Source organism: Lethenteron reissneri, chromosome 7 (genome assembly GCF_015708825.2).
Source record: "Lethenteron reissneri isolate LAM-NWPU_2019-01 chromosome 7, ASM1570882v1, whole genome shotgun sequence".
Taxonomy (NCBI): Eukaryota; Metazoa; Chordata; class Hyperoartia; order Petromyzontiformes; family Petromyzontidae; genus Lethenteron; species Lethenteron reissneri.
In genome coordinates, this window is record NC_083785.1 from 7,045,533 (window position 1) to 7,066,826 (window position 21,294).

At 49.7% G+C, this 21,294-nt stretch overlaps 2 protein-coding genes across 4 annotated transcripts in view; both read left to right on the top strand.

Moving 5' to 3' along the window:
* Positions 1-4,131: 4,131 nt before the first annotated feature.
* On the top strand, positions 4,132-10,919 carry ASNSD1 (asparagine synthetase domain containing 1). The gene is made up of 5 exons (XM_061574470.1): positions 4,132-4,207; positions 4,592-6,423; positions 6,801-7,137; positions 8,294-8,475; positions 9,316-10,919. Exons 2-5 carry the CDS (start codon positions 4,730-4,732, stop codon positions 9,614-9,616), a joined length of 2,514 nt encoding a protein of 837 aa, XP_061430454.1. The 5' UTR covers positions 4,132-4,207; positions 4,592-4,729; the 3' UTR covers positions 9,617-10,919.
* Positions 10,920-14,409: 3,490 nt separating this feature from the next.
* The window catches only part of LOC133356743 (serine/threonine-protein phosphatase 6 regulatory ankyrin repeat subunit A-like), a 55,800-nt gene continuing 48,915 nt past the window's right edge, over positions 14,410-21,294 (top strand). For 2 of the 3 annotated variants that reach the window (XM_061574401.1, XM_061574410.1), the window contains exon 1: positions 14,410-14,646. In XM_061574401.1, coding sequence (XP_061430385.1) covers positions 14,620-14,646 — 27 coding nt within the window. In that variant the 5' untranslated portion in view covers positions 14,410-14,619. The remainder of the gene's footprint in view (positions 14,647-21,294) is intronic. The other variant, XM_061574418.1, reaches the window with a different exon arrangement.

The following is a 21,294-nucleotide window of genomic DNA, read 5'->3' on the forward strand; positions in this document are numbered from 1 at the left end:
TTCGATCCAGGCAAGCCGCCTGTGGTTAAACTGGGTTCTCAATTGTAGTGAGTTCACGGTTTCAGCCACGTCGCCAATGATTGCACACACACAACAAAACATGACATTCAATTTGGTCGTGCATTTAAGTTTGTTCAATTCCAGCTTTGAGAATTCACAATATCAATTTGACTGTTCTGCGAGACCAGATGTCTCTCGAATGGATCTCCGAGGTAGCCCTGTGATATCCGCTTCCGTGGGTCGTTCTCAAGCACAAAGCGTTGTTACTGCTCTTTGAGAAAAACGGAGTGGATTTTTACTTGAATTGCGTGATGTTTGCACAATAGGAGTAAAATTGGGGGAAAATACTAAATGTAAAATATAAACAAGTATAACCCGTAAAAACAAAGTTTTTTTTACTATAAATCCTTTATATGCGTGGCGGCTAGAGTCCTCTCGTCCTCTGGCTTGAGATGGCTGCCACCTATGGGTCAGATGATTGCATTGCACCATTAAGCAATTGGTAATAAAATATAATATTTTGTCCTAAAAAGTGTAAAATTTTGGAGAAAAAAAATTCACGAACATTAATTGTCACGCACAACGAGTCTGTGTGGAAAATGTCAGCTCGATTGGATCACGGGAAGTGGGTTAAAAAACGACCGAAAGATTTGCACGGTCCTAAGCAAGCAAGCAAGTGAACTTAATATAAAGGATTTAAAAAGTGGGTCAGTCTCTGAACCAAATAAGTTACTCGAGTTATATTTATTCAAATACTAGTTGGGCCAGTTTAACACGTAGGCTTTCGCGAACAATATCCATAATACAGGTTTTTTTTGTTGTTAGATCGCGTGACTGTGTCGTTAAACCCACCACCACCCGACACAGCCAATTAGTAAGGTTTGTCACGTAAACACAACATGCCAATTCGTGTCTCGTACAGCACACCGATGTGTTGGAGAGTCACGAATTGGCATGTTCTGTTGACATGACAAACTTGTTGGCTGTGTCGGGTGGTGGCGGGTTTGACAACACATTTATATTTACGCGATCTAACCCAACAAAACCGATATTATGGAACAGCCTACAACTTGGGCCCCCCTGGCAGCCTCAAGTGTCCGGCAGCCCTTTGTCAATCAGCTGTTGAAGCGCCTCCTTCACGCTTCCAGGTCATTGGTTTGACCATACTTCACCACACCTGTCACTGCAGATTGGTGCATGGAGTTTGCGGGACCACAAGACTGGTTCGCTCGCCACTCCATGTTAGCCGTCGACGGGTAAAGGGCCGTCCATAAATGACGTCACGCACCTAGGGGGGTGGGTCAGACATTTGTGACGAAGGGGGGGGGGGGGTCAAAAATCGTCCAAAATCGCGTGACGTCATTTATGGACGGCCCCTAATCGAACTCGGGTCGCCTTGGTTTAAAAACGCAGTGCGCTAACCACTGCGCCACCGCTCCCCACCTCCCTCAATGCAACGTCTGTTACGGTGGAAATCCTCACAGGAGTCTCGACACTTTGAGGAGGGGAGGGCGCTGCTCCATTGGGAAGGTTTGGCCCATTCTTTGTCAGTACCTGGAGAGAGATAAAAAATGTGTACTCCGCACGGAAGGATTCAACAATCCCTTGTGATCTCGGCAAGAGCGAGCAGCCCTTGCAGGGGCGCTTGCTGTGACGTCATGTAACCCACGACACCCTGCGCGCGACGTCACTCGGCACGACGTGACGTCACCCACGCGGCAGGCGGGACGCGTGACGTCACCCAACCGTGCGAAACGTACGTGACGTCACCAGGGTACTTCGCGCGTGACGTCGGCGCTCACACCAGGAAGTGTGCGTGACGTCATTTGTCAAGTACACGTGGTAACGCCCGTGGCGCACGTGTCTTCTCCCCCCCCTCCCCACCTTGTCCCTGAGCCCAACTCATCCTGTGGGAGGTGCGGGACCCCACGGGACCCCACGGGTCTCGTCGCTCCTCTTGGTCGGGGTGGTTGGGAGGGCACCCGCGATGGCGTCAGACCTGAAGGAGCTGAGCAAGAAGGTGGCTGAGCCGTGACTCGTTCCACCGTGGTTCCTTTGCCGCGGTCCACTCATTCATCCCGCGTCACTGTCCTTCACTTATTCGCTGCGGTCCGCTCATCCGCCAAGCAGCTCATTCGACAGCGTTCCCTTTGCCGCGGTTTGAGTCGTCACGATTAATTCACCGCGGTCCACTCATTCATCCCGCATCACTGTCCTTCACTTATTCGCTGCGGTCCGCTCATCCGCCAAGCAGCTCATTCGACAGCGTTCCCTTTGCCGCGGTTTGAGTGGTCACGATTAATTCACCGCGGTCCACTCATTCATCCCGCATCACTGTCCTTCACTTATTCGCTGCGGTCCGCTCATCCGCCAAGCAGCTCATTCGACAGCGTTCCCTTTGCCGCGGTTTGAGTCGTCACGATTAATTCACCGCGGTCCACTCATTCATCCCGCGTCACTGTCCTTCACTTATTCGCTTATTCGCACGGGGTTACACTTTAACCAATTCAAGCTGGTTCTCACCGACTCACAGTTCACCCTTGCACTAGATTCACTCTCAACGTGTTCATTTATATTGGTGCCATCTACAATTCTACATCGTTCATTCACCGCTGTTCACTCATGTACAGCGATAACTAAGCCAGACCACGTCGCATTTCCCCATATTTGTCTCTTCGCGTAAAATTTGCGAGCAATCCTTGATTTCACACGCGAAAACTCTGGACCGATTTCGACGTTTAGCGGTTCATCAGTAGGGTTAAGCTTGTAGCCTGACAACAAATTCAGAATCTTGCCACGTTCTGACCTGCCCCTACTGGACATCTGTGAAAAAAATAGCTTCATAGCTCACCGAATTATTCCAGTATAAATAAATATTCTGATTTTGACTTATACCTATCAAACCGCTCTAACCGTCTATGAGACTGTGTGTCTTCTGCCAGGCGATACTGGACCCGGTCCTGGACTCTAACCGTGACACGTGTTTCGCAGGTGCGGGAACAGACGGTACTTTGCGAGGAGCTTGCCGGGCTGGCCGCTGGCAGGGTGAGTGAACCACACTCGGGCCCATCATCATCATCATCAGCATCGTGGCTGCCACACATTGGCTGTGGGTGATGCTGAATGTGGCCTTAGGGGTGACGGTGGTGAATGTGGCATTGGGGTGACCTGGGTATTGGCCCCAATACACAGGGTGGACTGGCAAAGGGCATGCGATAGTTATTGAATCAAAATCTGTATTTAGAGTGGAGGAATCCGATGAGCTATGAAGCTCTTCTTCGATTTAAAGCTTTCGTGACTGCAGGGATTCATCTTTTTGGTTCTTTAGGTAAAGTCACGTAGAAGGGAAATAATAAAATAAAACATAATAAAATACAATTCTCACGACGTTTCGGCTGCTTGCGTTGTGGTCGAAACGTCGTGAGAATTGTATTTTATTATGTTTTATTGTTTCTCTTCTACGTGACTTTACCGAAAGAACCAAGAATATGAAGCTCTTATTGGGCAGGCAAAGGGGCAGGTAAGGAAATAATAATTATGTCCATTTGTAACTCGCACGATGTTTCACAGACATACGTGGCTGTCACCCTGAGGCGTGGGATAATTAAGAGACAGGCTTGGAAAAGTTGATTGGAAATGCAGGTGGCAGCCAGTGGGCATGCAGGAAGATAGTTCATGGGCATGCAAGGGATAGTTTATACTGGTAGGAACCTCCTGGTTACACCAGCCCACAGGGGATTATTGTGTCCGTCCGTCGTGCAGGGAGGGGCTGCGTGGGGAGGGAGGGGCTGGGTGGGGAGGAGCTGGGTGGGGAGGGGAGGGTGGGGAGGGGTTGGTTGGGTTAGGGGCTGGTCACCCCGTGGTGCCCTTATAAAACTCAACGTTTAACCTACTCACGCCGGCTTGTGCCCACCCTCACAGTCGGGTATACTTGCGGAATACACCACGCCGCCGTTGACCCTGGCCATTGACCGAGCAACCCAACGTTCCTACCAGCTCCCTCCGCAGGAATGTGTTTAGAAGGACCGTATCATCAAGAGACACGTAAGAGACAAGCAGAGGATTGGTGCGAGGCACGTGAGGGGCAGGGCCGCGAGGCACCCATGCCCTGGCCTGTTGTTGTCTTCACAGCGTGTCTACATGCAGCAGCCAAACAGCGACGTCTACTTCCTGGCGGAGAAACCCCAGATGCTGAGCAAGTGCAGAAGTGAGTGGCAGGGTTCGCCGTAGCCCGGTTTACCTTTCGCCGACCCCTAATCTTACACCAAAACCCTAACCATACTCCTGACTTATAATCGTAGCTGTAATGCCTGACCTTACATCCACCCATAACGCTAACCCAGTATCCTGGCGTAATGGTTCGTGCATTGAATTAACACACCAGTGACCTTGCAGTGAGTTTAGAAGTTCCGTGAAATCTCCGTATAATCCACTGACCTTTTCCTGCAAAGCATCTGATCGCAGGCGTGCGTGCGCTTCCACGTTCAGCTCGGTCTGTTGTGAGACGGTGTAGATATCCTATGCGCTGTATCCCCTGGCCTCTGGTCGCCGTCTAAACCCAATCCCTGCGTCAACAACTCTGTCCACCCAGAAACGCTCGACGACCTCAAGCAGCAGGAGAAGAAGCAGGAGGCAGCGTTGGCGAGCAGCACCGCCGAAGATTCTCACAAGCGGCGCTCCTTCCACTGACGTCTGTGCGGGGGCGGAGGCGCAGACCCAGGCGCCAGCCATGTGCGGGATCTTCTGCGCGGTAGTACCGCACGACCCCGCGATCCCTCGACCCGATCCCCTGCCCGACCGATTGACCCAGGACCTTTTGGAGGGGCGGGGGCCCGACCTTGGCGGGCAGCTGACGGTGGTGACGATGCCTGACGGTGCCGGTGCCGGGACGAGCGCCAGCTTCGAGCTGCGGTTTCTGGCACAAGTACTGCACCTGCGGGGCGACTCGCCCGAGCCCCAGCCGGCGGTGGACGCTCGGGGAAACGTGCTGCTGTGGAACGGCGAGGTGTTTGGGGGGCTTGAGGTGCCCCCCGGAGAGAGCGACACGAGCGTGGTGCTGCGAGCGCTGGCTGGTGACGGTGACGACAGCGGTGGCGATGGTGCCGACAGTGCCATCCTCTCCACGCTGAGTCTCGTGCGGGGCCCCTGGGCGCTGCTCTACTACCAGCGCGCCAGCCGATGCCTCTGGTTCGGCAGAGACTGCTTCGGTCGCCGCAGCCTCTTGTGGCTGTTCCCGGAGGCTGGTGATGCTGGTGACGGCGGTGGTGCTTGTGGTGGTGGCGGTGGTGGCACGGTGGATCCTCGCTGGTTTGCCATCAGCTCGGTGGCATCACAGCAGGCGCCTGCCGGTGCACGGTGGTCAGAAGTTCCAGCCGATGGAGTCTACAAGGTGCATCTGGGGAGTGGTGGTAGCGGTGGCAGTTGCCTCCAGGTTGAGTGGTTTCCCTGGCGCTGGAGCCCACCGGAGTTGGCGCCACCATCTGGCGTGGATCGAGCTGCCAGAATGACACCCGACAGCCAGGACGACTCCTGCCACTGCCACTCGGGATCCCCTCTAGACACGACCCCCCGTCCATTGGGAGGGTCTAGAGGAGGAGAGACTCCGACTGAAGAGGATGGACGAGCGGAGGAGTTGCCGCCGTTCTTCTGTGTGACGCCGAGCAAAGCTTACCCGGGACTTCGCTCATTTGTGCCACCCATGAACATGAGCGTGCCGCAGTCTCCGAGCCCTCACCCTCAGGCCCCCCACCCCCAGAGCCCCCACCCCCAGGACCCCCACCCTCAGGGCCCCCATCCTCATGGTCCCGGCCCGCTAGGCCCCGACGTGATCTCGGAGCGCATGGTGGCCGCTCGGCAGTTGGTGGAGGCTCTGGATGAGGCCGTGCGTGTGCGATGCATCCCGGAGAATTGTGGCGGTGGTAGCGGCACCAGCGGAGCAGGAGGAGGCGGCGTTGGTGTTGGCGATGGCAGCACTGACGATGGCGGGGGCGCAGGTAACGCCGGTGGTAGCACCAGCGGTCATGGTGGTCATGGTGGTAGCATTGCCGGTGAGGCTTCGGTGGCCGTGCTTTTCTCGGGCGGGCTCGACTGCATGGTGCTAGCGGCGCTGGCTCACCGCCACGTCCCGGCCCATGAGCCCATCGACCTCTTGAATGTCGCCTTCGAGTGCCGGCGACGGCCGCTGGGCAGTGCGGTGGCTTCCGGTATCGCCAGGCGCCATCGAGACCACGGGAAGAACTCGCGGAAGCCGGTGGGGGCACGGAAAGGCGACCCTCCAAAGAGGGGGGCGCCAGCTGCTCAGGTGGCGAAGGATGAGCGCAGCAATGGGGACGAGAGTGCAGCACCGCCGGCGGAGAGTGGGGCTGGTGAAGAGAAGATGGAGATTGGAGGACGCGACGGAGGACCGTTTGATGTTCCCGACAGGTGAGAATGCTCAATCAGTCGATCAATATCTTTTATTTAAAACCAAGTGAGACTAAATCTGTAATTGTGGAATACTTTTATGTTGTCTGCCAACCAAGTCGCCCTTGAAACAGAACTACTTAGCTCAATGGGATTTGCTCGATGTCACTCACTGCTGATGTTAGCTGGTGCCAACATTCGAACTCAGTTGGCCGGGTACACAGCGTGGTACGTGAGGCACTACGCTAGCATAGAGTGAAATATACAACTTACATTTTCGCGAAAATACTAAAAAATATTAAGTCGCAAGTAGAGGTGGTGCGTTTTCACCTGCTCGGCGATTGAGCAACAACAAAGCGTCACTCGTTCTCACCCTCCGTCGGGGGTGCCCGTGCCAGGCTAAGTGCACGAGCGGGGCTGGAGGAGCTGCGGACGCTGTTCCCCCACCGCCGCTGGCGCCTGCTCGGGGTGGACGTGCGCGGGGACGAGCTGGCGTCTGCCCGCGCACGTCGCATCGCCCACCTCGTCCACCCGGCGCGCTCCGTGCTGGACGACGCGCTGGGATGCGCCCTGTGGTTCGCCGCACGCGGCCGCGGAGAACTCCTCCTTGACGAGGGGGACCGGGGGGGAGCCCCTGCGAGTGAGCCAGGGTCACCGCCGCCAGGGTCCACCACCGCCACCACCGCCGCCATCACGGTGCCCGCTGGACCGGAGCTGTTTGTGAGTCGAGCCAAGGTGAAGTCCAGTTGTCTTCTTGGTGCTTTCGGTAAAGTCACGTAGAAGGGAAATAATAAATTAATAAAAATAAACATAATAAAATACAATTCTCACGACGTTTCGGCCACAACGCAAGCAGCCGTCTTAAGGTGAAGAACAGGTCTGTCAGAAAGACAGCGTCTGAATGTCTCATTCAGACGCTGCGTTGTGGCCGAAACGTCGTGAGAATTGTATTTTATTATGTTGGATTTATATTATTATATTATTTCCCTTCTACGTGACTTTACCGAAAGAACCAGGAAGATGAATCCCTGCAGTCACGAAAGCTTTAAATCGAAATTGAAGTCCAGTTGTTGAGTAAAAATAATCTCGTTTCGCGTTTAAACGTTCTTGCAGTAGATTGTGCTACCTTGGTTGTTGACGCTGCCGTGGTGTGATGTTTGACACACTGTACTGGTGATCCGCATGTTGCCGGTTTGGTTCAATCTCCCGGAGTGGCAGTTGAAACAATTGGCAAGTTTTATTAACCACTCGCCCCCCCCCACCCACCAACAAGCTAGTCATTCGCCCAATGGCTACCAGAGCCTCCGATCCCACAAATAATGTCGGAAGAAAATAGTGAGGTTCTTTTGAAATTGGATTGGGAGCCAGTAAAGGGATTGGGCTGGTTGGCGGTTCACCAACCCTTTCCTCCAAAGCACCGGATCGCAGGCATGCACTACCACCACCATGCCGGGCTTGCGTTGTGCCCCATCTCTGTACCATCGATTGGCACAGATGGGGCACCACGGTAGCGAGATGTTATCTCCCTCACCTGGTATACAGGAGGTCGTGGGTTCAATCCCGACCCCGACACTTGTATATTTGGAGTTTGCTTGTTGTCCCCGTGGCGTGTGGATTTATCTCCGTGTCTTCCGGTTTTTCCCTCCACATTTAGAATAAACGTGCGTTTTAAAGTATTTGGCTGCTATACATTTCCACGCGATAAGCCACTTCGTTGAGCTATCATTTGTGATAGCCAGGTCGCTTGTGAAAAATAGCTACATAGCTCAGTGTGGGCCTTACCTGGTAAAATAAAAATAGTTTAAATAGTTTAACGTGATGTGTTCCAATCCACGAGCCTCACTTTTTGGTGCTTCTTTCTTCGTCCTCAACCCCCCCCGCCCCCGGTCAGGTTTTGCTGAGCGGTCTCGGCGCGGACGAGCAACTCGCTGGATACTCGCGGCACGCAGCACGCTTCCGGCAGGGAGGCTGGGGCGCCCTGGCCGCCGAGCTGCGCGCCGAGTTGGGCCGCATCGGACGTCGGAACCTCGGGCGAGACGACCGCGTCACGGCCGATCACGGCAAGGAGGTCCGGTGAGTAGTGGCACCGCCGGCATTCGTCATCGTCAGCCGTGATCTTTCCACTGCTGGATGAAGGCCTACCCCAAACCCTGCTTTGGCTGCCGCTTCTACATTAGTCTTTGTTACCTGCTTATCCAAGAAAGTTTCCCTGGGTCAGCAGTGAGATGTTTGGCAGATTTAGTTTTGCTTCGTATGGGAGGAAACTGGAGAACTCGTGAAAAAAAAACCGACACATGCTCGGGAATTACATACAATGCTCCGCACATAGAGATTCAATCGATAGATAGATAGATCCAATCCATCAGATATTTTGAGGACTGAACCCATTTCTGTCCTGACATCTCGTGGCCAATTTCATGTTTGATAATAATAAAAATGAGTTAATTTGGATGTCACACAATTCGTACAGCAGCAGGCTATCATGAAGGTGCATCTCTACAGCACCTGGCATTCTCAAACGATCTCTCATCCAAATTAAATCCAGGTTCAAACTCTGCTTAAGCTTCTGAATTCAGACATGGCCACGGGCCGTGTTGTCGACTGTTGGGGGTGGCGGTAGTGCACGTCCGGTGTTACCTTCTGGCTTCATTACCTAGCCCTAACAGTCTCCCCCATCCATCCAATTGCTGAACAGGTTCGATTCCGCTTAGCTTTATTTATATAAATCTTTCAACACTTCTCGCAACTCCGATTAGCACGGTTGGGTACGTACTGTGCGAAAGAAATCCAACATACATACTGTACGCACGTACAACACGATCACAGGCCGTGCGTTGCGGAGCGCGGCGCTGACTGTCGGGTCTGTCGGGTGGTGCGACGGTGTGCGCGCGCGCGTTGTGGCTGTGCCGCCAGGTTCCCGTACCTGGACGAGGCCGTGGTGTCCCAGCTCTCGGCGTTGCCGGCACACGTGAAGGCCGATCCCGGCGCGGCGCGCGGCACGGGCGACAAGCTGCTGCTGCGCCAGGCGGCGCTCGTGCACCTCGGCCTGGCCGAAGCCTCCGCTCGGCCCAAGCGCGCCCTGCAGTTCGGCTCTCGCATCGCGCACATGGAGGGGGGCGGCGGTGGCAGCGGCGGCGGCGGCCCAAGGGAGCGTGGGTCCGATTCCTGTTCGCGGCTGGTGCAGCAGCATCGCCCCCCTCCTGAGTGCGTCTGATGGGAGGAGAAGCGGTGGCTGTGCGTTTGCTGTGTCCGAGTGTAACGCGTTTCAAGGGGATGGTGGTTGTGTGTCGGCAGGGGGGGCGTGATGGCGGTTGTGCTTGAGAATGGAGGCAGTTGTGTTTTAAAATGTTGATAGTGTTTTAGTGAGACTGAGAAATGTCACTCTGAAATGGCCGGCCATCTGGGGGTGAGGGTTTGATGGAGGTGGCTATTTCTTTGAGGGTGGTGCTTTCTTTGGGGGGGGTTGATGGCTGCGTGCAAGAGTCGAAAATACGTGCTTTGTATGAGAGATACGGCTGTGTCTTGATTATCAAAGCGATGGCTGCAAATCACAATAAATAATAATCCCATAATGTGAGAGAGAGAAAATGTGTGCCTTTATAACCACGTGAGAGACAACGTTCTCTTTACAAGGAAGACCAGGGATGAAAACCAATGGATATTACAGAAATATCTCAATAAGAGGGAACGTAGATGATTCCAACGTTTCTTGAGTTTCATAAAAGGCATGAATGTGTGCAAGAATGAAAGCTGATGAAACAGATCAGGGCTGGCACTAGGGGGGGGGGTCCACATTTGTAATTGTGCGTTTAGAATATTTGGTCGCTATAGATTTCCATGTGATAGTCCACCTCAATGAGCTATCATTTCCGGCCAGGTCACTTCTGAAAGAGAGCTACGTGGTTCAGTGGGTACCTTAGCAGGTAAAATAAATTAAAAATAGTTTAGGTGCTGGGGTAGGCCCTGCACCACCAAATATCGCTGCTTTGACCTTTTGCCAATCCACTCTCGTGGCTGGAGGTCTTCGCAAAGGTTAGCCAAGTGTCGCAGTCTTGCGAACCAACAATTCCTATCTTCGCTTACCTGCACACGAGCCGATGTCATCGCTCCCATCTCTGGGTGGATGACTTCCCGGGAGCGAACTTCCTTTGCCTGACACTTCACCGTTGGTCTCAACTCCTCCCCGATCATCTCTTCGGGCAACGCTGTTTTGGTTAAGTTCGCACGCACGCAATTTCGTTGGGAATGAAGGTCACGAATAAGCAATGGAAATTCAGAACTTGCGGATTTCATCTTCTATAGGCAGATACGGGGATTGGCCAGCGGGTGGTGTGAGATGCCCAGTGGCGCGGTGAGACGGTCAAAGGCAGTGGATTTTTGTTGTAACCAGTTTCTAACCAAAGACTCAAAACGTCAAGCGACCAGCATGCACGCAGCACCGTCAATGATGCAACAAGTTAACATGATTTGTACTCTTGGTTTTATCGGTAAAGTCACGTAGGTAAACAATGAAATTAAAATTAATGTAAATACAATTTTTATTTCATTTTTTACCTACGTGACTTTACCGAAAAAACTAAGAGTGTATGAATCCTTGCAGTCACGAAAGCTTCAAATCTAGAACACGATTTGTGTTTTTTTTTATTGACCAGTGTTATGATAAAGTGTCGTGACTTGCTGGATGTACTCTCCAGCTAAACGCCGTGTCCATTTAAATGTTGTGAAATTACATTACAGTAGTTTTCTTCACCAGTTTTCGGAGTGGGTTTTCGGGGGGGGGGGGTCACTTTCACCGATAAGACATCATCAGTGTGAGGGCCGACACACATTTGAAGCCATTTTTGGGTTTGACAGCAGCACGATGATATTTTAATACACAATGGACAGGAACGAGAAGAACAAAGGGCTCTCATAATGCGCATTCACCTTGACTCATTAACCCCCCGCCCACCCCACACTTTGCACAAGAGCACAGAAGCGTGGTCATCACATCTACGCTTCTATGGAACGAGACAGGTTCTTACTGGCGAAACGTCGTACTCAGACTGTAAATGTGGCTTGGCTCTCCAACACCGGTTAGTGCTGTGCTAGTGACGAATTGGTCACGTTCTGTTTACGCGACAACCCTTACTAGTTGGCTGTGTCGGGTGGTGGCGGGTTTTAACGACACATTTACGCGATCCAACCCAAAAAAACCTCTTATGGATGATGGGGGGGGGGGTGTTTTCACCATTTGTGTATTGTCGGTGGTCGCCAGTGGCCCACGCGCCTTGCAACGAGGGACCACTGCTCCACCACCCCGGTGGAATAACAACACCACGTTTGGCACGTTAATAACATCACGTTTGGACCGGGCGACATTTGTTTTGGCTGTCGGGTGGCGGAGGATTTACGACAACAGATTTGTCCACGATCTAACCCAAAATAAATATATTGGTCGTAAGAGCCTAGGTGTAATTAAAATAAAGCTTTACTGGTCAGAGTTTGAGCAATGCATTGGCCATGTATATTTGTAAACGTGGCAATTTTGTCGGGTGATGGAAGGTGCAGGATAAGTTTGGTACTAAGGGGCCGTCCATAAATGACGTCACGCGATTTTGGACGATTTTTGACCCCCCCCCCCCTCTCGTCACACGGCGTCACAAAAAGTCAGACCCCCCCTCAAATGACGTCACAAAGCTCTGACCCCCCCCAAAAATAAAACATGCTTCAAATTGCTTTAAACTATTGTCATTGTAGTGCGTAGTTAATGTGGCGTTGCACTGATGTAGGAGAAAACATTAAAAAGTATATTTAATGAAATAAAACGTGTTGTCTATATTTATTTAAAGTTGCGCATTTTGATGTGACGTCACATTTCTCACACCCCCCCTCGTCACACATCGTCACAAATGTCTGACCCCCCCCCCGCCCCTAGGTGCGTGACGTCATTTATGGACGGCCCCTAACCACTCCGTAGGCTAACCCAGTGGCAAATTCGGATCACTGAATCGGCTACGGAAACCTTGGTTTTATAGATTACTGTACTGTACACAGGGTGTTCCCGATGTCTTGTAGTTATCCAAAACTTCATATTTTTGAAATAAGGTTTATTTAAAACAGAAATTAATGTGCAAAGGGAAAACACTTACCGCATAAACAATTGATCCGATATACACCTTCTGTTGATTACTTCGGCAATTAATCTTTAGTACAAGACACTCGTTTTTTTATTTTGTGTACCTGACCAAATCTCACTTTAATGTTTTGCTTTTGCAAAACACGGGCTAATTTGTCAGTAACTCCCGAGATATATGGTATTTTAATTGTTTTGATCTGATCACTTTCAGCAGTATTGTTGTTCGATCTTGATTTGGCATTCAATGCTCTGTTAATTTGAGCATTATTGTAGCCATTCAGTCTTAGTGCTTCTTTAACTTGTTTAATCTCTTTACTTAAACTTTCACCATCTGACACTGTCTTTCCCGATGTATGCGCGATTTCTGTGCTGGGGGATGATGCGAATCTGCATTGAGATAGGCATCTGTGTGCGTTCCCTTTCTGTAAACGCTGTGTGTTATTTTGCCATTATGACCGCGTCCGAGCAAAATATCCAGGAATGGGAGTGTGTTGTTCATCTCCATTTCCATGGTGAACTGAATGGCCGGGTTTTGCACATTGAGATAATTAAAAAAATAATTAAGTGTATCTTTACCATGTGGCCAGACAACCAAAGTATCATCGACATATCTAAACCAAAAAGATGGTATTAATGTACTCGAGGCAAGTGCTCTTGTTTAAAAGTTTTCCATATTACAGATTTGCTATAGCAGGAGACAAAGGAGAGCCCATTGCTGCTCCATTTGTTTAAAGAAGTCACCTCTCCACACGAAATAAGTGTTATTTAGACAACGGTCGGCTAGTTTTGGAATATCTTCTGGCAAACCTGTCTTCTTTACCAGAGCATCAAGTAATTTAAGTGATACTCTTTGGTCACGTAGGTATAAAATAAAATAAATTACGACGTTTTGGGCGCAACACAAACGTCAGTTATCAAGATTAATTTCAGTGACTCGTTAACTGGAACCTACCTTGATACAGTAAGTTTAGCTGTGACGGTCCCACCTGAAGACGGAGACTTGTGTTGCCTCCGAAACGTCGTGATTTAATTGATTTATTTTCATTTATTATTATTTTATTTTATTATTTTTTACCTACGTGACTTTACCAAACACGTTCCTTCGGAGTGGGCAGGTAGGAACTTGGTTGGACAGCGCATTCGTGCACGACAGACAAATATGCACGACAGACAAATAATCCCTGGTGGGCAGTGTGGAACCTGTTGTTCCTACCTGTGTACAAGATAACTTGACTTTAGGTAGCCAGGCAGCCAGCCCTCTTAACTGTCGGCCCCTCCCCCTTGCTTAGGCCCCTCCCCTTAACCCCCCCCCCTCAGGCCCCTCTCCCTGACCCCCCCCTCCCGCAGCCCCCCCCCTCCCTTAGGCCCCTCCCCTTACCCCCCCCCTTAGGCCCCTCCTCTGACCCCCCCCTCAGGCCCCTCTCCTGACTCCCCCTTCCTTAGGCCCCTCCCCTGACCCTCCTCCCTTAGGCACCTCCCCTCTCCGTACCTGGCAGTAGGTCTCCACCAATCAGAGAGCTGTATATATTATATATTTATTTATGCACGACAGACAGACAGACAAATAATCCCTGGTGGGCAGTGTGGGACATATTGTTCATTAATTGTTTTGCCGACAGACCTGTTCTTCACCTGAGGACGGCTGCTTGCTTTGTGGCCGAAACGTCGTGAGAATTGTATTTTATTATGTTTTATTTTATTAATTTATTATTTCTCTTCTACGTGACTTTACCGAAAGAACCAAGAACATATTGTTCCTTCCTGTAAAAACCTAAGCGTACCTCCCCCCCCCATATTAAATCAAGAATGGTTTCACCCAGTCGCCAGAGAAGGGGGGGGGGGACGTCTCGTCCAATCAGAGCGGCTGTTGTTGGGGGGGGAGCCACCGACCAATGAGAGGGGCGCGTTTATATCGGCGTTCATCATGGCGCCGGAGAGCGGCTGATCGCATTCTCTGCTCCTTAAGCGCGACAATCGATAACAAATTGTAAATAATAACAATTACCAGCGTCGCGATTGGCAAACAGAATTAGTCACGCGGTTTTAATCGTCATAAATAGCGTCGTCAGTTTCATTTTTAAACGTCGCGAGGAGCGAACATGGTTATGTTGAAGTTGAGCGAGCAGGTGAGAGAAGCGCGAATCGAGATTTGTTTTGAATGAGATGTCCCTCAGATGTTGTCGCTTACATTTAAAATCGTCCGAGGAAACGTACGAATTGCTGGTATTGTTGTCGATGTGAATGCTGTTGATAGGAAAGTGCTGAATCTGTGGAATAACGGTGTCGCTTTGTGCATAACGCGCGTGTTGTTGTGGCATTGTGTCTGTCTCTACAGTAACTAATGATGGCAAATACGACATTTAAACGCCTTGCTACGTATCGTGTTGTTCTGAATGTTATTTCACTCCTCTGCAATCGGGGCCATCGTTATGATTGTAATACTCGTGCTATCAATCCTGTTCGTTACGTAGACCGTTGTATAAGCAATGCGCGTGCTTTCAATTATCGTAGGGTCTAAGGGTTGACATAGGAAAGCCATCATTGCAATCTCTACATGGTAATAAAATCGGTACCACTTTGTGCGAACTCGTCAATGGTTGTCAAAGCTGGTCCCTGCCACGGGAATGTGGAATTTCCACCCTTTTGTCTATCCACTGCTGGATGAGGGCCTTCTTACGCCTTGCTGATTGCGGAGGCCGTTTGGCCATACTTCACCCCGGCTGGTCAGTGCGGATCGATAACGGGGGGCAGCATTGCCGTGTGTAGTATTATGCAGCTGGATATAAACACAAGCTGTTTGTGGATGGTGGGCCGCACATCCAGGCAGTGTCCAAGCTCGGACCTGCTTGGCTTTCTAGGTCCGACCAGATCGGGCGCATTCCCAAGGCCAGGTGATTTGTTTATAGGCGTCGAGGGCTACAGTGATGCTGTTACACCATTGGAACCTCCTTTGCCAGTAGCAAAATATGATAATTGTTTACACCATTGGAACCTCATTTGCCAGTAAAATATGATAATTGTTTTTTTGCCAGATAGAAGGGTAAAAAACCAATTATCATTTTTCAATTTAAAGCTTTCGTGACTGCAGGGATTCATCTTCTTGGTTCTTTCGGTAAAGTCACGTAGAAGGTGAGGACCGCTGCTTGCGTTGTGGCCGAAACGTCGTGAGAATTATTTTTTATTATGTTTTATTTGTATTACTTTATTACTTCCCTTCTACGTGACTTTACTGAAAGAACCAAGAAGACCAATTATCATGGTAATTGTTTTTTTACCCTTTTATCTGGCAACAAAACTGACACCTTTTTTACAAGGAGTCATGTTTGCATTGACCACAATACCTGCAGCCATAATGCAAACAAAAAACACAACTCCAGTTTTGTTGCCAGATAAAAGGGTAAAAAACAATTATTATATTTTGCTACTGGCAAAGGAGGTTTCAATGGTGTAAATGCTTACCCCGAGCTCTTCATACTCTGATGGTGCATTGTCTTTGAGTTGTGCGTCTTTTAGGCGTCATCTGGTCCAACACCATGTGAGACTAGGCCAGGGGTCGGCAACCAAAATGACAAGAAGAGCCATTTCTTTCCAATTCGGTACAAAATTCAGTATTTCAAGAGCCGCAATGCATCTATGTACATCCGTACATATCGTCAAGAAGCAGCCCGTAAAGAGCCGCATGCGGCTCCGGAGCCGTAGGTTGCCGACCCCTGGACTAAGCTCTAAGAAAAGCTGTCTCGGGTGTGGACCAATCAATTTCAAGGACAGTGCATACATTATCAGAGTTGTGTTTTTTATTTGCATTCCGACCGCAGGTATTGTGGTCAATGCAAACATGACTCCTTGTAAAAAAGGTGTCAGATTTTATTGCCAGATAAAAGGGTAAAAAAACAATTATCAGTGATGCTGTTGTTAACTACCTCGGCTGGTATACAGGAGGTCGTGGGTTATATCCTGTCCTCTGACGCCTGTTGTATATGTGGAGGTTGCACGTTCTCCCCCGTGATCGCGTGGATTTTTTCTCCAGGAGAACGTGCAAACTCCAGTTTCCCCCCTCCACATTTAGAAAACATGTTGCTTCGAGAACAGGATTTGGCTGCTGTACATGTTCACATTATAAGCCGCTTCAACTGGGCTATCATTTGTGGACAGGTCGCTTCTGAAAAATATCTATATAGCTCAGTGGGACTTGCCTGGTAAAATACAAATAGTGAAATAGTTACATTTATCTATTTGTTTAACTTTGTTTGGTTGAAATAACTAAATAGTGGATTCCTGCAGTCACGAAAGCTTCAAATTCAAATCAAGAGTTAAATAGTTGAATGTAGTTTTCACGGTAAAAATTTACGTGCTCTTCACATTGTGCCCCTCTTATCTTTTACAAGGCTTTTGAAAAACCATTCCGATTTTGTTTTTACTCAATTGCAGTAGTTCGTTATGCTGATGATAGCTTACATGCCTTTGTTAGTCCACTGCTTGATGAAGGCCTCTCCTACACCGTGTCGTTCACGGTGCTTTTTTTTTTATCACACTTGAACACGTTGGTTAGTGCCGGTCGTGAAGGGCGGGTGCCGAAGATGTTCCACTGATGTTGACTGGCCAGAAGTGGAAGCTATGCTGTCGTTATACTGGTAGGAACCTCCTGGTTACATCAGCCCACAGGGGATTATTGTGTCCGTCGTGCAGGGAGGGGCTGGGTGGGGAGGGGCTGGTCACCCCGTGGTGCCCTTATAAAACTCAACGTTTAACCTACTCACGGCGGCTTGTGCCCGCCCTCAGTCGGGCATATTTGCGGAATACACCACGCTGCCGTTGACCCTGCAGGCCATTGACCGAGCAACCCAACGTTACTACCAGCTCCCTCCGCAGGAATGTGTTTTACAAGGTAGCCTGATTTATGAAGTTGGTGACTCGTTTAGTGTCTGTTTACAAATACACCACGCACTCTGCATCCATCTCACTGGGTCACTTGGTATTACAGTGAGAGAATACAAAGAGGAACACATGATTAGCGAAACAAACGCAAGCTATGGAGATCATTCGGACTGTTAAGGAAAAGTAAGTGGGGCTGTCGCGGTTAGTGGTGATAGCCGATGGGTGATTTTAGACTGACGACGGAATGGCAGCCAAAGTATAGCGCATACCCGATAAGACAACCATCCATGTGAACATCAGTTCATTTGCAGGAGTGAGAAGAATTGTGCGATCGTAGTACTGCTGTACTGCGAAGGCTGGCGGTGGCATGGCGTGGCCCTCATCCAGCTGTGGATAGGCCATGGCTCGTGATCACAATGATGATCTTTGAGTTGAATGGTAACCCATCCGTTGTCACAAGCATAGCTCACATTAGCCGCTTGGCAATCCACAACATAACACCGACGACGCTTTGGGCTGCATGTACAAAAAAAGAAACTGGGTCAAATGAGGAGTGACTATGAGCCCTGAAGGCACCACCAAATTCCTGCTGCTGTTCTGGGGGTTTCGCCTTTGTAGTGGCACGGAAATTGAGAAAATGGCTTTGTTGTGTAGAATGTTGTTTAAACCTTAAGTGGGTTTGTGAGGTGGCCTGATGGCTTGGAGGTCAGAACATTGAGCTGGAACTGCTGAGATTCTGGTTTTGAATCTTACGTTTCAGCCACCTATGATTGAACTGGGTTCTCAATTGTAGTGAGAGTGAGTTTCCTGGTCTCACCCGGGTCACCAATGACTGAACGCACACGCACAAAAACCACCTATAAATGGTGTTCTCACGTGAATTGGCTAAATTCCAGCTCTGAGATTTAAAATGTAACTTTAAATGTCATGCGACGGACATTACTGTGGCAGCACGGGTGGGAAAGTAGCTGCATCCTGTGTGGAACAGAGGTCACTTGAAGCACGGTTGACTCCTTACGGTGCGATAGAAGTTCAACATATAGTACATACAAGGGATTTTGTAGGTAGTTATGTCTGATGACGTGATGCTGATAGCAACATTGGGATCAAATTGGAGCAAAATATCATTTAAATACCCGAAGAGTGGTTTGTGCGTGTGTGTGTTTGCTTTAGATTAGCGAAGTATGGGTATGATTGTGCTGTCCACGCATCAGAGTAGTGGGTATTGATCACTTGCCTCTTCGATTTTCGAGTCTGAAGTGCTGCTTGTCATTCCAAAATTATGCAAGTGTTCCACTGAATTCAAGCACAGCACACTCACAAGTTCACTTGGCCTCATGTACACATATTTGACATTAATAATAATTATGAAAATACCCCATCAGATATTGTGCTTTAATCAGAAAGCTATTTCCAAAATATTTGTGGACATCCAGATTGAGATGCTAACCTAGCAGTAAAGTATTGGAGGTGGTGTTAGGGGTTTGCTTATGGTCAGTGGGAAGGGCTAGGTATTAGTCGTAGCTTGCTTGTTAGTTGGGGGAGGTTATGGTCAGTGGGAGTTAAAGTCGTGGCTGATTGGCCAGTTGGTTAGGGTCATTGGGACAGGGTAATGTTTATGGGGCCTATTTACTCGGCCCTAAAATGTATTTGCCTGTCCTCCCTCTTGAAACTTGTGATTTGTTTTATTTTTTGTCCTGTTTTGGTTTCTGGTGTTTACAACATTGTTCAGTAATGTACACCCTTTGCATATCTTCCACACGAAGCCCGGATGAGAGGTCATGTACATTTTTCACTGTCTTCCACATCCTCCCTGCCTGCCTGCCTCTCCTCTCTCTCATCTCACTCCATGTACTGTCCTACCTCTTGTCCGCATCTCCATTCCCCTTGACGCACTCTGCTCCAGTCACCGAAACATTCTATCGAAGTTCCCCCCCCCCAACCTTGGCTCTCGTAGGCAATCACTTCACTCTCTTGTACTGCACCCATGGCCTGGACCTCTTTTCCTACTGCCATCTGTGCCTTCAGCTCCCTGCCCCTGTTGAGTTCCAGGCTCAAGAACTTCCTCGTTTTCCCTATAGCTATGCTCTTCCTCTTTTTCATCTGCCTATGACTGTATATATGAAAAAATCAGTTTGTCCACTGGTTATGTATGAAATCCTGAGATGCGGTAACATTTGCATGCTTTATAGATTCACATAAGTTGTATTGTTAAGTTGCCCAAGCACTGTATTCAATCGCTGATCTCATGCCAGTGTGTGTCAGGCGTTACATTGCAACAGTCTTCGCCCACACTCATCAGATGGGTGCTCACCCTTGGAAGGCATTCAGCAAAGGGGCAGTCCCGTAATTTCAGCAATTACATGTGACGCGCTCCAAATTTGGCCGCAGTACAGGCACACTGTAATTTACTTCGGTACATATATACACGCGCAGGATTCATGGTGCATATGCAATAGCTTAAAAGTCACCGCACTGATTCCCGAGTGAAACATCGCCGTCTTTTTTGAACTGGCGACAGCTTAAATCTGTGCAATCTCGCATCGTCAGTGGACCGTGCCAACATTGGCATGAGATTGAGAAGTTTGACGAGTGATGCGTTTTGATGTTGTTATGGGGAGGTTTATCAGCAGGTGATGTGCTTTGGGATGTGCAACCAAATGGGATGGCTTGGAAGAGGCCTTCATCCAGCAGTGGATACATCATGGCTGATGATTATGATGATGTATCGGGCGGCTTAACAGTGGATGATGTGCATAGGGACGCATGACAGTGAGGAATGGTGACGATTTCCGGAGACCTTCATTCAGCAGTGGATAGATCATGGCTGATGATGGTGTTGTATAAGGAGGCCTCAGTGGATTGATGTTGTATATTGTGGTGGATAGGTGGTGCCAGATGGTTAGCACACTAACTACGAATCTGTTGACCTGAGTTTAATTCTCGGCCATGGACTATCAGCGGCGAAGTGATATAACCTGAACCGGTCCTGGGGCCCGCTTACTTTTTATGAATTCAGCACTGAGTAGCATGGTGAGGTATGGTCAAATAGCCCCAACATCTGACACATCATGAGGGAGGTCTTCGTCCAGTAGTCAATTAAAAACACTGGATGTTATTGTTATTCTCCACTGCAGCGGAGTGCGTATCGGGTGGTCAATTGTCCACACGCCGCGGTGTTGCTTTTCGCAAACCGTCGCGTTCGAATTGCTCCCACTGTCGGACGATGGGTCACTATAGCTGACATTGAGAGGTAGAGCGGTCCATTTAAACCGCGCGTTTACAGATATTTTTTTTTTATATCTGCTCAGCGGTGAAATGTTTCCCTGCGTGCTTGGCAGCTGAAAGCCTGCGCTTGTGCTTTGCACATGAATAACTGATGGCGCAGTTTTGCCGAGGGTGCATGGCAGCGTTGGCCGGTGGCCCTATTGTTCGTGCAGAGCGGAAAGGAGGGGGAGTGGCAACGTCTATTGTGGTGAGTCTGCCGAGAGCCAAGTTAATTGAATTCCTCGTCTGTGGATGATAATCTGCTTTTTGCGAGCGCCGTGCCGAGCCTGTGATGTGGGGACTGTTCAATGCGAGCAGCTGATGGCTCGCCTCCCCGAAGCTGTGCATGCTGCTCATGGGAAGTGCGCTTTTTAAAAAAAGTAAAATAACCCAAGAGGCGCCCGGGTGGATGGAAGGTCGGAGTGCTGAGCTGCCACCGCAGAGATCCGTGGCTCCAGTTCCGGGTTTTAATTTGCCGATGATTGAATCTGGTTCTCAAGTGTGGCGAGTGGATGGGCTCGAGCTCGGTCACCGATGCCTGCTCGCGCGAAAAAAAGTAATCGCGTCAAATCTGGTTCTGCGCTTAAGATGGCTACATTACAGCTCCCGAGAATAAAGTATTTGTTTCGCTG